Source organism: Lepisma saccharinum, chromosome 20, assembly GCF_977018435.1.
Source record: "Lepisma saccharinum chromosome 20, izLepSacc3.1, whole genome shotgun sequence".
Taxonomy (NCBI): domain Eukaryota; kingdom Metazoa; phylum Arthropoda; class Insecta; order Zygentoma; family Lepismatidae; genus Lepisma; species Lepisma saccharinum.
In genome coordinates this window covers 22730195-22746451 of record NC_139248.1, presented here as the reverse complement: position 1 = coordinate 22746451, position 16257 = coordinate 22730195, and the positions used below count along the sequence as shown (strand labels likewise).

The following is a 16257-nucleotide window of genomic DNA, read 5'->3' as shown; positions in this document are numbered from 1 at the left end:
AAAGTCGACCACTTAACGTTCGTGGCCACAGAGCCGGCACGTATGTGTGTGTGTGTGTGGGGGGGGGGGGGGGTAGGGAGCATTATGTACATGAAAAACGTCATCAGTTGTAGCACGCATCTTTGAAAAGTCACGAGCCGCCGCTGAGTGCCGACATTGAAAAAATTGCATGTCAAATTACATACGGACATACATTTTGCGGGAAGTCAAGAGAGTTTGCGACGTTTGCTGCGAAAGATGGGATTTAGGTGGAGTAAGAGGAGGCTGTAATTTTTGCTGCTTAATGCGATGCATATTGTTTTCTGTGTTAAAATTGCCATGCTTTGATGGGTGACGAAGTTCATAGCAGGGCCGGCGGAAGGGGAGGGCGAACCGTGCTACCGGCCAGGGCGACAAAATTTGAAGAGAAGAAAAAAATAAGCCTATTGAAAACTGTGGTCGAGCGAGATATTCTTTTGCGCTTAATAGTATTGAAATAGCATAAGAAGTCTCATTATTTATTTTATATTTTGATGTTTTACTTAGGAATATATTGATTTTCAATTTCCCGTTGCTGCGTAATGGCGGCGGGGGGGTGGGGGTGTTCGAAATGGAGCGGCATCTACCACCACCGCCCAGGGAGGCAAAATGACTAGCGCCAGCCCTGGTTCGTAGCAAAAGAAAAAGCCGCGCAGCTTATCGTGTGCAAAGGATACCAGTCCTTATGTATGCAGACGACATAGTCATCTTGTCCGAGACAATAGAGGGTCTTCAAAGGGGCATAGATAGCATATATGAGGGGTGCATCAAATATAAAATGAAGGTAAACATTAAAAAGACAAAAATTATTGCTTTCAAAAATGGCTACATATTTAACAGACAAGAGACATGGACATACGGGGGAGAGTTAGTTGAGCGGGTTAAAAACTTCACATACCTGGGGGCAACACTCTCGATGACAGGGAGTTGGACACACCACATAAGGGCAAGAAAAACTAAAACAAAATTTGCAATAGAACAAGTCATACGGACAATAAATAAGGCACCTCAAATGCTTTTCCTGGTCATTCAAAACCTCTATTCATCAATAGTGTTAGGTACATTAAACTATGGAATAGAACTGTGGGGGTTAAGGGGGGACAACACAATAATTGGCATACAAACAGAATTTTATAAGAGAGTAATGGGCGTAAGCAGAGGCTCGGCCAACTGTGGGATTCTTAAGGAATTGGGCCTGAACAGAGACGCGATACAAGCACGGATGAGGGTTGTTAAATATTGGATGCGATTATCACAAGAGGGCCAAACTACGCTGAGGGGACAATGTTTGGAAATACAGACAAGGGAGGATAACGTTTACAGCTGGGGCCTGGAAGTGAAAAATCTCTTATATAATAGCGGAATGGGTTGGGTATGGGAAGAGGGAGGAAGGGGGGGCATCTCAACATAAAATCAAATCAGGGACAGGTTACTCGACATAGAGAGACAATAAATAATAGCAGACTGCCAAACAAAGACCTCAATCAGGGAACAGCTAAGAGTAAGAGAATGGGGGAAAGCGAAATATATCCACGTTGTGGGAGAAAAATGAAAGAGGCGCGCTGGCATGGTTCAGATTAGGGGGATGGAAACAACTAAGAAAGATAAACGAAGCAGGGGAAACGATATGTCCTTTGTGCGAGGGGGAGGAGACGGACAAGCATATCCTACTGAACTGCCCTTCTACACGTGACCTAAGGGACAAATGGATGAAAAACTTAACAGGCAGGGAGATGATAGAAGTGGTAGACGACAGAATAAAGATAAAGGAAGCGGGGCAGCAAGTGGGGAAATACCTGGGGGAAGTAAGAGAACGGCGGGGGAAAGCTATTAGAGAAGGCAACGAAATGAGTGATCATGCTCCAGACGAGCCATCTTCATAGTGTAAGTGTGTGTAAAGCAAAATGTATGCGTGTTTTGGTGAGAGTGCAGGAAAAGAGAAGTGAGGAGAAAGACTGGAAGAAGAACTTCCGAGGGAGGGGAAGAATGTGTATATAGGGGACAAAGTAAGAGACAGCTTAAACGAAAACTAAACGTAACAAAATAGTGTAGAAAAATCAAAAATATGTAGTGCGTACAGCCTATGGCTCGCACAAAAAAAATCTAATCTAATCTAGTGGCAGTATATGTACTTGTTATTGTTGTGAAAGCCGACATCTTTTGTAAATGTAGAACAAAGGCAACCGACTTTCGCCGATCACAGAGAGGAAATAATAATACTGCTTGAGGAGGAGTGTTGTGGTCCAATTGTCGCCGTTTAACACGTTGGCATGTTGTTAGAGTCCAGCGCAGACATTTCTGCCGTGCGATGCGCGAAACAACTAAAGAAGCAGTGTTGCTAATGGAGCAGATAGAAAAATCGCTGCAGTGCGCCGATGCACAGCTGTTACATTACAACAATATAATTAGAGAATTCAGGTCTATCTAACGTTGAGTTTTAAACGTCATGCATTATACCAGGACTAGGATTAATATGTACTAACAAGTGGCTTTGTATGTAGCTACATACATATGGACTAAAAATTCGCAAAATATGAACTAACACATAAGTAAAATTACCAAAAATGCTGCAAAGAAGACTTCTTCATACGATTCCTTATTTGAGTGATTTCAAACAAAATAAAAAATATATATATATTATTTTTCATTGCATTAATGCACTGGTGGCGTTCTAACTTTTCACTCCCAAAACCCGTATACACTGGTATGGAACTGCAACGGCAGATAATAACATGCCAACGTGTTAAACCGCTACAATTGCACCATAAAGTCCGCGCGTTCATTATATCCCCATCGGCAACCCTTTCATAAAACTTAACACTGGAAACAATAGCCAACAAGCGCGTGCACTCAGACGTTGTTGCCACACTTTCTTTACATTTCTTGTAGTTGCAAGGCGGAGCAGGCGGGTACGTGAGCCTCTCGTTATTTTTGTGACATAACCACGTGCGGGGTTGATTTTCTTAACTAGTTGTGTTGTGTTGTGTTATGGTGCTGTGTTGTTGCTTTGTTATAGTGTTGTGCTTTTAGTTTTTATATTAGATTTTGGTTTTGTTATTAGCATGTGGAGACCGTGGGTTGCAAACCAGGTTCCTTTAGCAAACGTTGTTGCGCAGGAGAATTTAACTGACGAAAGTGACCTCCAGCAGTAGTTCCAGAGTTCTGAGGAAAAGAAAGAAAATTCTGAACAAACAAGCTCAAGAATTTGTATGCAGTGTGCACGAATATGTCTCCAGGAATAATTCAGGAAGAGGACCAATATCGGAGACAGCAAATATTTTGAAATTAGACAGGAAAACAGTGCGAAAGATCACAGAAAGAGGCCCAGTTACACCAAAGAAGCCTGGTAATAAAAATAAAACATTTCATAAAGTGGACGAGTTTGTTTGCGATTTTGTTAGGAGAGAGATTTACCATTTTTTTTTCTAAAGGACGCGCACCAAGTGTCTGTGAATTATTAACGCAACTGAAACTAATATCAGACTTCCCTTACAAACAAACGACGCTTCGAGAGCTTCTGAAGAAACTTGGTTTTTCTTTTCGTCAGCTGAAGAAAAGAAATGCAATAATGGAGTCGACAAGAATTGTTGCTTGGCGGTATCGTTACCTTCACAAACTCAACAAGTTGAGATCAGAAGGCTGCCAGAGTGTTTATTTAGATGAAACTTGGTTCGACACTCACGACGTCGTCAAAAAAGGGTGGGACGACGGTACTTGCAACTGTATTTTGAAGTCGCCGTCAGCACGACGAAAACGCATCATGGTGCTCCATGCTGGGAGCAGCGAGGGGTGGGTCCCAAATTGTTTGTATCTTTCAGCTAAGAACATTGGAGATTGTAAATCTGATAGTCACGACGAAATGACCGGACAAGTGTTTGAAAATTGGTTTACCAATAATCTGCTACCAAATTTGGGTACTATTATCGTATGGGTGAAACACCTACGAATCATATATTTCGGACTTCTTTACATTGCTAACGTGTTGCGGAACATTTCTTAAGGCGAAATAATGCATTTCTAACTAAGATAATGTTTATTTTCTCTATTTACGAGTACTTACTGTTACTTGTTGTTTCGAATCTGTAACACATTATGGCCGCGATAGCATACTGGTTTAGGGGGCGTTCTGAGAGTGTTTTGTCGATTTATGCAGTGGTGCAACCTCATTCACCAGAAAATATCTACTTTCGTGCCCCTATTTGAAATTATGCTAATACGTCGCATTTACGTGTAGAACTTGTAAAATAACCTTGCGATTTACCACGTTCATTGTCCATACACAGCAATTCGGAACCATCTTTCTTTCGCAATTCGTTAAAGCTCTTCCTTTACGCACAACACTCTTGCAACCTTGAATATTGACGTCAGACGAGGAATGCCTACGTGGTTAGGTTAGGCCTGTTAGGTTAGGTTCCATTAGCATAAATACAAAGAAAAAATAATATTTTCGCTAAGAGACGCGTTACCTTTGTATTGCCTAACATGAAAAAGGTCTCTCCTGTGACGTCAGAACACAATGTTGCTAGAGTGTTGTGCGATAAGTGACTCCCATTCGGGTCGGAACCATCTTTCTTTCGAAATTTGTTAATGCTCTTTCTTTACGCACAACCATCTTGCAACCTTGAATATTGACGTCAGACGAGCAATGCCTACGTGGTTAGGTTAGGCCTGTTGGGTTAGGTTCCATTAGCATAGATACAAAGAAAAATTATTATTTTCGCTAAGAGACGCGTTAGCTTGTATTGCCTAACATGCAAAAGATCTTTCCTGTGACGTCAGAACACAATGTTGCTACAGTGTTGTGCGATACGTGACACCCATTCGTGTCTGAACCATCTTTCTTTCGTAATTCGTTCATTCTCTTCCTTTACGCACAACAATCTTGCAACCTTGAATATTGACGTCAGACGAGGAATGCCTACGTGGTTAGGTTAGGCCTGTTAGGTTAGGTTCCATTAGCATAAATACAAAGAAAAATTGTAAAAACAGCTCTCTCCTGTGACGTCCGAACACAATGTTGCTACAATGTTGTGCGATAAGTGACACCCATTCGGGAAAAATGGCTTGTTCCGAACTCGACAGGTGGTTCTAGTGAAAACACGGCGAGGCTGAAACACTGGCGACGGGGTTGCATCGTCTTAACACACGGAACATTGCACTCTCATGCAAAAAGCAAATGGCGGGAGCAGAAACAGCGTGTCGGACAGAGATTTTCGCAGAAAACAAAACGCATTCACATTAAAATGGATCAAATCTACATTCAGGAACTTCCAAAACGCTCAAGAAAATGATTTCCGTAAGTACTTTCTCCTGTAAATTTGAAGGAAATTTGAAGGAATCCGTTTTACCCATACGATAATGTTACCCAAATTTGCCAAGTGATAAGAAGTGTATCATAATTTGCGATAATTCAAGTTACCACTCGAGGTTGCTAGTGAAAATCCCAACTATGAAGACAAAACTGCAGGATATTATTTCCTTCATGGAGAGGCACGACGTTACACTACCGAAACCTGTTCCTATAAAGCCCTTTTATTATAAATAATTAAATCGGCAAACATTACTAAAAAGTACGTAGTGGATGAGCTTGCCGACTCACGTGGACATGAAGTGTTGCGACTCCCTCCCTACCATTGCATGTTTAATCCCATAGAACTGGCGTGGGCCAAGTTAAAATCATATGTGAGGAAAAACAATGTATCTCCTACTCTAAGTGCCAGTGTATGCCAGCTGTTGCGTGATGGAACAGAGACAATTGATGCTCAGTTTTGGTTGTCCTGTATTCAACACACCATCAAAATTGAGAGAAAATATATTAACCACGACACGGATAGTAACCAGGAGAGATTCGTGATTCACGTGGGAGACAGCGATGACGATGACGATGAGTGAAGGTAAGTTAACTATATATGTATATTCTGAATAATATATTTTTCGAGTAGAAAAGTTAGGGGTATTCAGTGTAAATATGAGGGTTTATAATATGCCTCTTTCCTATCTTTATTAATATTGCCCTTTTTAATCTTTATCTGTATTTCTTTTCTCTTTACATATTCTTTAATTTGTTTGTTTCTCTTTCTTTTTCTTTACCCTTTCTTTACCCTTTCCTTCAATTTGGCAACATCGCTTTCCTACTCCAGTTTCTTCAAGAGAAAACCGCCCGCTTGGGTGTTTCTTTTAACAAAGAGCACCGCTCCCTTTGTTAACCGCTGGGGATATAATGAACGCGCGGACTTTAACACTCCTTCTCAAGCAGTATTATTAATTCCTCTCTGAGATCGGCGACAGTCGGTTGCCTTTGTTGTACAGTGTCTCTCAAAACTTTTAGGACAACGACATTTTAAACTAGACAACCCAATTTACACAAGCCGTTGGTGGGTTGCGTGTAGAGTTAGGCTCAATTTCAGGGTTGCCACATGCACAATAGATATTTATAAAATACGCGAAAGAAATATAAACAAGTATTATTGTATAAAATTATTAAAAATATCACTATTATATCGCAAATGACAAAATTATTTGTGAAAGAAAAAAAATAGGTTTTCTAGTATTTCATCGCTGATGAGTCTACAGTAAGGAAAAGAGGTGAGAGGAAACGAAAGGTTACAAAAGAGAGGAGAAGAGGAAAAGTAGAGGAGAGAAGAAAGATAGGATAGACGAGGAGAGGAGATGTAGTGAGGAGAATGGAAAAAGATTCGAGGAGAGATGAGGAAAAAAGAACAAAGAAGAGAAAAGAGGAGGAAAACGAGAGGAGAGGAGAAGAGGAGACGAGAAGACGGAAGTGGAGAGTAGAGTAAAGGAGAGAAAAAGAGAAGAACGAAAAAAAGAGAGAATAGTGCAGTGGAGTCGGAAATCTAAGACAGGAAAGGAGATAATAGGAGTGGAGAAGAGTGGGATGGAGATAAGATGCGAGAAAAGTAGGGAAGGCGATATGAGATAAAAGCAGAACGGAAAGAGGGGAGAGAAGAAGGAGAAAGAACTGGAGAGAAGAGGTAGTTGCAGAAAATATCGTCTGAGCGTCAAGAATGGATGCATTGGTCAAATTATCGACATGAAACATTCAATAACATTTTGAAATGTACTGGAGAATATATTAGATCGGTGCGAAATGCCTTTTGGCTGAGTTCGGAGCAAATTAAAAGCTTCCATGTAAAATTTTACCTGCGATTACACCACTAAAAAAATGAATGTAATTTTTAATATTTATAAGAATTATTCAATTTTTCTCCACTTCTCGGTTCGTTGAAATGGAGATTTTGTAATTCAATATTTCCCCTCCCCCCATCGTTAATTCCAAACTGAATCATTCCGTTTCACACGGCGTGGACAATGAACACAATGGGATATGTCTAAAACTTACGAAAATTTTCTGCCACCGGAAGGGTTTGAACCTACTACCATCAGATTGACAATCCTGAATGGTAGCCACAACCCTACAAGCTTTAGCTCCTTAAACCAGGTAGAAGAACCACTACACCTTCGAATGAAACAACGATTTTTTTAAGTATTCTGTCCCTCCAATATTGTAAATGTCGTTTGGTATACGTGTAGTTGAACTTTTACTTTAATTTTGATTTGCATTCTTGTAGTATAACCGATATCTTCGAGAAATAATTTTCGAAGTGATTTAAAACGAGAATAATTGGTAGTTGTGAAAATGCGAGTTATTTCTTCTAACTTATTATTGTGATTAGACATTAATAATGGAAAATAACTAGAGGCTTGAACATTACAGGACGATGTTCTTTTCCTGTGATACTGTAAAATGCTTGTTTACTGATGCAAGTCTTGTGTCCAGAACAGTCTTATGAAATGCATTTGCTGTTGCGTAAGATAACACGAAATAATTACACCGTGTTGCGAACTACCAAATCTGTGCAACGTTATACGTAAACAGGCGGAAAATTTTATTCATAAAATCACTTCACATTTGACAGTGTTAGTCAAGAGAGACTCGCGGGACACTGGACTAAATCCTTCTAATTTTTCTTCCTCGAAGAACAACAATTTCTAAGGAAGAGTAACAGTGATGATCTTTCTTATTTCTTTTAAATGCTTACACTTTCCTTTAATTGGGTTAAAAATAATAAGAATATTGCTTGCATTTCTGTCATTGACGTAGACCAGAGAGAGAGAGACAGACAGACAGACAGATATTACAAAATAGTTCAAATAGTGCGAGCGCCATTAAAAAGTCATGATAATTCTATGTTGCGTACTTAGAATTATTCATACAATAAAGAACATGTCTAATTGTGAGTTAACAAAAAGAACAATAATAAAGAGACATTTTCGCATCACGATTGCAGTTCGAAAAAGTCGGGACAGGAATTGAAAGTAACGTACTGTCCTGACGAAATCAGTGAATCGGACGTCTGGTAGCCTAGCATCATCAATGATTATAAAACTAAAACCACTCAATATTGCAGCTTGAAGACTTTTGCGCAAGAAACAGATTCATTTATACAAGAGCAAAATTGAAAGCTTGTAGGGTAGTGGCTACCGTTCAGGATTGTCAATCTGATGGTAGTAGGTTCAAACCCTTCCGGTGGCAGAAAATTTTCGTAAGTTTTAGACATATCCCATTGTGTTCATTGTCCACGCCGTGTGAAACGGAATGATTCAGTTTGGAATTAACGATGGGGGGAGGGGAAATATTGAATTACAAAATCTCCATTTCAACGAACCGAGAAGTGGAGAAAAATTGAATAATTCTTATAAATATTAAAAATTACATTCATTTTTTTAGTGGTGTAATCGCAGGTAAAATTTTACATGGAAGCTTTTAATTTGCTCCGAACTCAGCCAAAAGGCATTTCGCACCGATCTAATATATTCTCCAGTACATTTCAAAATGTTATTGAATGTTTCATGTCGATAATTTGACCAATGCATCCATTCTTGACGCTCAGACGATATTTTCTGCAACTACCTCTTCTATCCAGTTCTTTCTCCTTCTTCTCTCCCCTCTTTCCGTTCTGCTTTTATCTCATATCGCCTTCCCTACTTTTCTCGCATCTTATCTCCATCCCACTCTTCTCCACTCCTATTATCTCCTTTCCTGTCTTAGATTTCCGACTCCACTGCACTATTCTCTCTTTTTTTCGTTCTTCTCTTTTTCTCTCCTTTACTCTACTCTCCACTTCCGTCTTCTCGTCTCCTCTTCTCCTCTCCTCTCGTTTTCCTCCTCTTTTCTCTTCTTTGTTCTTTTTTCCTCATCTCTCCTCGAATCTTTTTCCATTCTCCTCACTACATCTCCTCTCCTCGTCTATCCTATCTTTCTTCTCTCCTCTACTTTTCCTCTTCTCCTCTCTTTTGTAACCTTTCGTTTCCTCTCACCTCTTTTCCTTACTGTAGACTCATCAGCGATGAAATACTAGAAAACCTATTTTTTTTCTTTCACAAATAATTTTGTCATTTGCGATATAATAGTGATATTTTTAATAATTTTATACAATAATACTTGTTTATATTTCTTTCGCGTATTTTATAAATATCTATTGTGCATGTGGCAACCCTGAAATTGAGCCTAACTCTACACGCAACCCACCAACGGCTTGTGTAAATTGGGTTGCCTAGTTTAAACTGTCGTTGTCCTAAAACTTTTGAGAGACACTGTACATTTACAAAGGATGCCGACTTCCACAACAATAACAAGTACATATACTGCCACTAGACGATAAGCTGCGCGGCTTTTTCTTTTGTTATGAACCAGGGCCGGCGCTAGTCATTTTGCCTCCCTGGGAGGTGGCGGCAGATGCCGCTCTATTTCGACCCCTACCCCCCCGGTCATTACGCAGCAACGGAAAATTGAAAATCAATATATTCCTAACTAAAACATCAAAATATGAAATAAATAATGAGACTTCTTATGCTATTTCAATACTCCACCTAAATCCCATCTTTCGCAGCAAACGTCGCAAACTCTCTTGACTTCCCGCAAAATTTATGTCCGCCTGTAATTTGACATGCAATTTTTTCAATGTCGGCACTTCATTTTCACGCAGAGCGTAGTCGTATATGCGCCTACGGATAACGTTTTCATCGAAAGCGTCCACTGACGATTTGTTCGCTGGTCTTTGTCGTTCTTTCCCGGGAGTGTGGAATGATGTGGAGGGGCCTTCTGACATCTCAAGAGATTGTCTTTCGTTCATGATAGCCCTGATTGTTCTTTCAGGAACTCCAGTCGCAGCCCCTGCTCTCTTGCCAAAATGCTTTATTGGGATGCTAACACCATGACTGGCTTCCTCCTTCATGAACTCGTGCACGTTGCTTAGAATTTCCCGAGCTTGGATATGCAAGGTTTTTGATTTCAACTTCGACAGAACTGGAGGCATTATGGAATTTAACGTTCATTAGCAAACACACACTTTTACATACACACACGCAATACACGCACACAACGTCAAACCGGTAAAATACTTAGTATAAAATATAAATATGGTGCTTCCAATCCAACAAAACTCACCGCCACTTTACCTGCCATTCCCCTTCCGTGACAGAAATAGTGCTTCATTATTACAGTTGGCAACACTAGTGACTAGCTAGCCAATGAACATGCACTGCATAAAAGAAGCAACCACTACGCCGTGCTATATTGTCACATTACCGTCCCTGCGAACGGTGTGAACCGCGAGCTGGAGCGCTATTCAATTGTTTTCAATGATGTTTGCGCGAGTGTGTCCAGGAATGGAATGACAATATGGCAACAATAGCGAAGGTTTTCGAGCAGGGTAGAACACGTGATGCTAAGAGAGAGGGAGACGAAACGAAAATTCGTTTCTACGCAACGGCAAATTTATGTGTGATGCACGTGCGCCTGCACCCCAGAGCGAGCTAGTTGGCGTTCGAGCTGACACCTGGCGGGAAAAGTGACAACTGTACTTCAAGGCGGCATCTCAACTCGGAGAGGGGTCCGGCCATCTTAACATACCTTCATTATTTCTAGACGTCGGAAGATCTTTTTGATTGTGTTTTAAACTTGCTCCTTGAAATAAACGATAACTACATGCAAATTAGTGAACATACGATTGTGTTCATAGTAAATTTCGGGGAAACCGAATTTGACCTTAGATTTTTGCTAACAAACGTGATAGTTTCGTGAAATCCTATTTTTTTGACTTAACCATAAAACTATCACCGGAGAAAGTACTCGTCCTCCCTAAGTATACCAAAATCTTGCGAGTACATTATGCAAAACCTCACTGTTCATTTGGGAATCGACAAACTCATTTTAAGCTTTCTTTCGTAATTTCAAACATACCCAAATTTAATTGTCCTTCCTGTCACACTGAACACCTACTTCGAGATAAGGCAATTTTATATGTTCGTTGAATAAGATGACCAGATTTAAAAAGAAGGGGGGATTTTTCATATTTTCCTGAAGGAAAACGAGACTGCAAAGCGTACGCATTTTAATATAAAAAACTGTTTTGTTGTAAATATTGCAACTAAGCTGTAAAAAAAGGCCCATCTCATTGTAGTCACGCTCAAACTCTACTGCATAAAGCAGGATCTACTGTATACAGAGTACCAGTGAAAGTAAGCTGTTGTCCCAGTCCATTCTTCTAGGAAATTATTTTTACGAATTCAAAACAGAACTTAGATCTTTCCAATTTTATTTTTAACAATGCCAGAATATAGAATTCTAATAAACAAATAGTTTATATTTCCCTTTCTTTTTATATCAAATTCAAATAAATTAATATCCTAATACTTAATAGATTAATAATTGGGGGACAATACGTGAGTAGTGCATGCGGCCATACGACCGAGAATTATAGATTAGGTTCCTGGATACTGATGCTAATAATTATCTAATTATCAATTGAAAATAACAAATCTAATATTGAACAAATAAATAAATATTTAACTAAAGAATTAAAAGGAACCCCAATCTACTTACATCTCCCATCGAATAGCCACACTCACCATTCACGTGTACAGTAAGAGTCACTCCACTCTTTCCCCCTTAACGGATGCCTCCCCACTGAGCAGGCTTGATTCTTCCTCATGGCTCTGAGCATGCTAGCCAATCAAATTGAGGCAAGACGTCATACAATGATACCAACTCACTTCGTGGGCAGAGGGTTATAATATTAGTAAAGGTAAAGTTCCCTGTGCACATAGCATCGTGCCATGAAGGCAGAATTAGGGGATGCGGGGTAGGGCCTCACACATTCTCGATCACCTCCATTTTGGAGGTGATGTGATCAGCACCACGCTCCGGCCGCCTTTTCTCCCACCAGCCCCCCCCCCCAGTACCCATTGATTTGAGGCTGGTTGAACCCCAGAGCCGCTTTATGCGGGAACAAGGCTAGAAAAATTCCGACATTAGATCACCGAACCCGGGTCTCCCGTGTGGCAGTCAGATGCCATACTGTTTTTGTTTTTTTTAAATAAAGGGTAGTATCGCCCGTTTTTAACTTTTCTCCTTAATTTTCACGCATATCAATTTTCTCTAATTTCTTTGTATTCTCATTGGGACAAACACAAATATCCATGCCTTACTCTGAATTTGAACCAGGGACTTCTGGCGTCGTAGCGCGCTTTCCTAACTACTTCGCGACGGAGGTCGACAACTAGACGATCGCTGCTCTTGTTTGACAACTAATAAATAAATACTGTGTAAATAACTTACCTAACTTACCTATATATATATATATACTTGTATAACATGGTGACATGCACTGCACTCCAACCAAGAAGTCCTTTAGAAGACATTCATTAATATTTTGCAGATGAATATATCTTCTATAGTGCATCCTTGTTTTCAAGTAACATTTTACAAAAGTTTACACACGAGTGCTTAAAGCTCACCTTATTAATCAACATAGCTTCCAAAGTTTGTACTGAAAAAGCGTTCTTGTCACTTCTCCACAAACCATTTATGTAGCCTACGAAAAAATTAGTTCAATAGTGAAACTCCAATATTTTAAGAAAATTGGAATATGGCACATTGTTGACATTGAAATGTGAGAAAATTATGTCCAACAATTGGTGTATTGTTTCAGTAATTCTACTCTGAGAAGTCATTGTCACAAAAAACGGGCATTTTGTCGTCCCGTTTTATATACCAAAAAATCGGAACAGAGACTCAAAAAAAGGCACTGTCCCGACTAATATGGTCACCATATCGTTGAATGATTGTGGGCACGTATTGATTCGAATGTTGAACTTGTTAAAATAGACAGGTGAGTGGAGAAGGTTACATAATTTAGAACTACATAATTTGTATTCATGTCCAGATATTATTAGAATAATTAAATCAAGAAGACTTAGGTGGGCAGGCCATGTGGCACGAATGGGAGAGGAAAGAGGAGTTTACAGGATTCTTGTTGGGAAACCTGATGGTAAGAGACCTGTAGGAAGGCCAAGACGAAGATGGAGGGACAACGTTGAGATAGACCTAAGGGAAATCGGTAAGGATGGAAAAGAGTATATAGAACTTGCTCAAGATAGGGAAAGATGGAAGGCCTGTGTTGCTGCAGCCATGAACCTTCGGGTTTAAGAAGGCTAGGGAGTTAGTTAGTTCGTTAAAATTGCATCAAAACGAGTTATCATAATTTTATCATGAAATTAAGCTTTCCTCGCCTTTAAGAATAAAGGTTGTTGGGTGTGCATGGAAGAACCTCTTCGCAGCCTTATCCCCCTGGCGCCGCTCCTGCTGTAACCAGGCGCGGATCCACGGGTAGGGCGATAGGGGCCATCGCACCTCCCAACTGCCAGGTTTTTTATAATGATGCCTAATATTTTCTGACTCAAATATTCTGACTTTTACAACCAAATTTAACAGATTAAATTTGGATCTGAACCATTGTGCTATGTACTCCAAAAGAGGATAGAACCTGAGAACCCTTGTGAGAATAGTTTTGTTTTTTGGTCTCTTTGTTTATTTATTTTACTCTTCTTCTGAACGTTCAGTTAACCTTGGCGATGGGAGAAATTATAACGACATGCAATAACAACCATCTATTCCAGCACTGGACCCACAGATTTGTACAACAATAATCTCTCGAACATGTAAGTCGGCTTGGTTTCTGTTTACAGTACTATTCTTCGTATAAATCAGTGCAAGTGTAGCTTACATTAGAATTGATTCTCTGTGAGGTCGTGACGTATCTGACCGAAATTCTGTAACTGTAACTTCTGCATCCGCCACTGGCTGTAACACAAAAATAGGTTCGTAATGTACGAGGGTCGTTCAAGGAAAAAGTTTCCCTATGTTGCAAAAAAAAATATTTCTTAAGTTACAGACAAAAATCAAGTTGCACCAAGTAGCATGGTCCTTTCTCATTTTTCAACATAATTTCCAAGGCGTCACAAGCATTTGTCCCATCGTTGCAAAAGTTTTTGAAAGCCACCTGCAAAAAATTCGGGGTCCAGGGAACGAAGAACACTTTTCACGGCTGTCTGAACCTCCAAATTAGTGTGAAAACGTTGACGCTGCAGCTGGGACTTCGGTGCAGGAAACAAGTGAAAGTCACTCGGGGCCAAGTCAGGACTGTTGGGGTGTGTGGTAACTTTTCCCATTTCATTTCTCGAAGTTTATCCTGTGTTAGTGCTGTCGAATGGGGACCAGCATTGTCATCCAAAAGAATGACACCAGCAGAAAGGAGTCCAGGACGTTTGCGGCGAATTGCTTTTTTCACTTTCTCCAGTGTTTGACGGTTGGCCAAAACCAGTGCATTCACTTTGTCAACCAATGTTGCGTCACTGACTACAGACGGGCCACCGAGCCGATCTTCATCGAATATGCTTGTTCATCCTTCAGAAAACAATTTGCACCACCTTCGCACCATTTGCACTGACATTACAGTCTCTCCATAAACAAGACCATTTGCCCACTCATACCGGATCATAGAACGAATCTCTTCTTTACTCCACACCCCCAAAACACGTTGTTCCGCCATGACTCGCTACTCCTTATCAAGACTCCTTATGGCCCGTTTCTCACTGCAAGACTCACGCTAATCACGTGGCGCGCATGCGCGGTAGCCTGCACGAACATTGCATTGTGTGTAAATGTAGAGGAAAGACCAAAGATTTCTTAGTTTCATTTCATTTATCGGGCTCGTACTCTCTCTCTCGAAAAAAAAGGAAACTTTTTCCTTGAACGACCCTCGTAGTATCTGTGGTTGACGGTAACTAGGCGAGAGAAAAAAAGTTCTGGAGTTACTTGTCGAAAGTAGAAACAGTTCACGATACTACAAGGCAGATGAGACTCCAAGCGAAAGTGACAGGAGTTACAGAAGACACATCCAACCCACGCCAATAGTTAACTCCTTACATCACGCTTAGCAGCCAGGCTTAATGCGACACTTCAGAAACAAACAGCCAAATAATAATAATAATAAGTTCACGATTGAAATATACTGACCTCGCGTGTTGTCCTTGGAGAGAAAAAAACAGCTGACCGGTATTTTGGTCCGCAAAACGTTGCAACCCAACGTGTGAGGCGCAGAATGAGTAAAAACTTATATTTACCTTAACTTTCCCGTCTTCGGCACCGCTGTACAGTTTTCCGCGGTAAAAAAGTAACGTTGTGATGTCTTTGAAGTGTCTGTCGTCATCTGATGCAGTTGCAGAGATCTTCAAAGCCATTTTGCGACTGAATCTGCAGAACGTCGAGCAATACAATGCACACCGAGCCGCATTTCAGTGTTGCAATTGTATGGGAAAAATATCTTGGAACAGGGATTTTTCGGTATTCTCTTTCTTTTCGTGGTTTTGACTGATTTAGTTTATTTTACTTAGAATTACTGCCTCTTTTCGGCTAACCGCGAGGATGATGATGAGGGATGATACGATGAAATTGATGAAGTCAACACAATTACAAAGAACAGCAATACCCAGGCATTGTAGCATGCTGTGCTAACCACTTCGCCACGGAGGCCGACTGACGCAAGCTTATATGGGCCCGCGGCACGGGAGATTCGAACTTGCGGCTTAATTTTGGGGTTAGTTTTCTAGTTTTCTAACCCATGAAAATAGCGTCCAAGTCTATCTTGCTAAATGACTTGATGACTTTCCGAAGTCATAAATATTACTTATTACCTGGGACCGGATTTTGATGACCTAAAAATGTTGGAAAAATGACCTTTAAAATGACAACAAATATCCTGTAAAATGACCTAAAATCTTGGAAAAATGACCTTTAAAATGTCAACAAATATCCTGTAAAATGACCTAAAATCTTGGAAAAATGACCTTTAAAATGTCAACAAATATCCTGTAAAA

General features: G+C 40.2%; 1 protein-coding gene across 1 annotated transcript in view; it reads right to left on the bottom strand.

The window, feature by feature from the left end:
• Window positions 1–15644, bottom strand: part of LOC146003554 (striatin-like) — a 44610-nt gene extending 28966 nt beyond the window's left edge. Inside the window, exon 1 of the mRNA XM_083141850.1 lies at window positions 15505–15644. Coding sequence (XP_082997976.1) covers window positions 15505–15621 — 117 coding nt within the window. The 5' untranslated portion in view covers window positions 15622–15644. The remainder of the gene's footprint in view (window positions 1–15504) is intronic.
• Window positions 15645–16257: the final 613 nt, after the last annotated feature.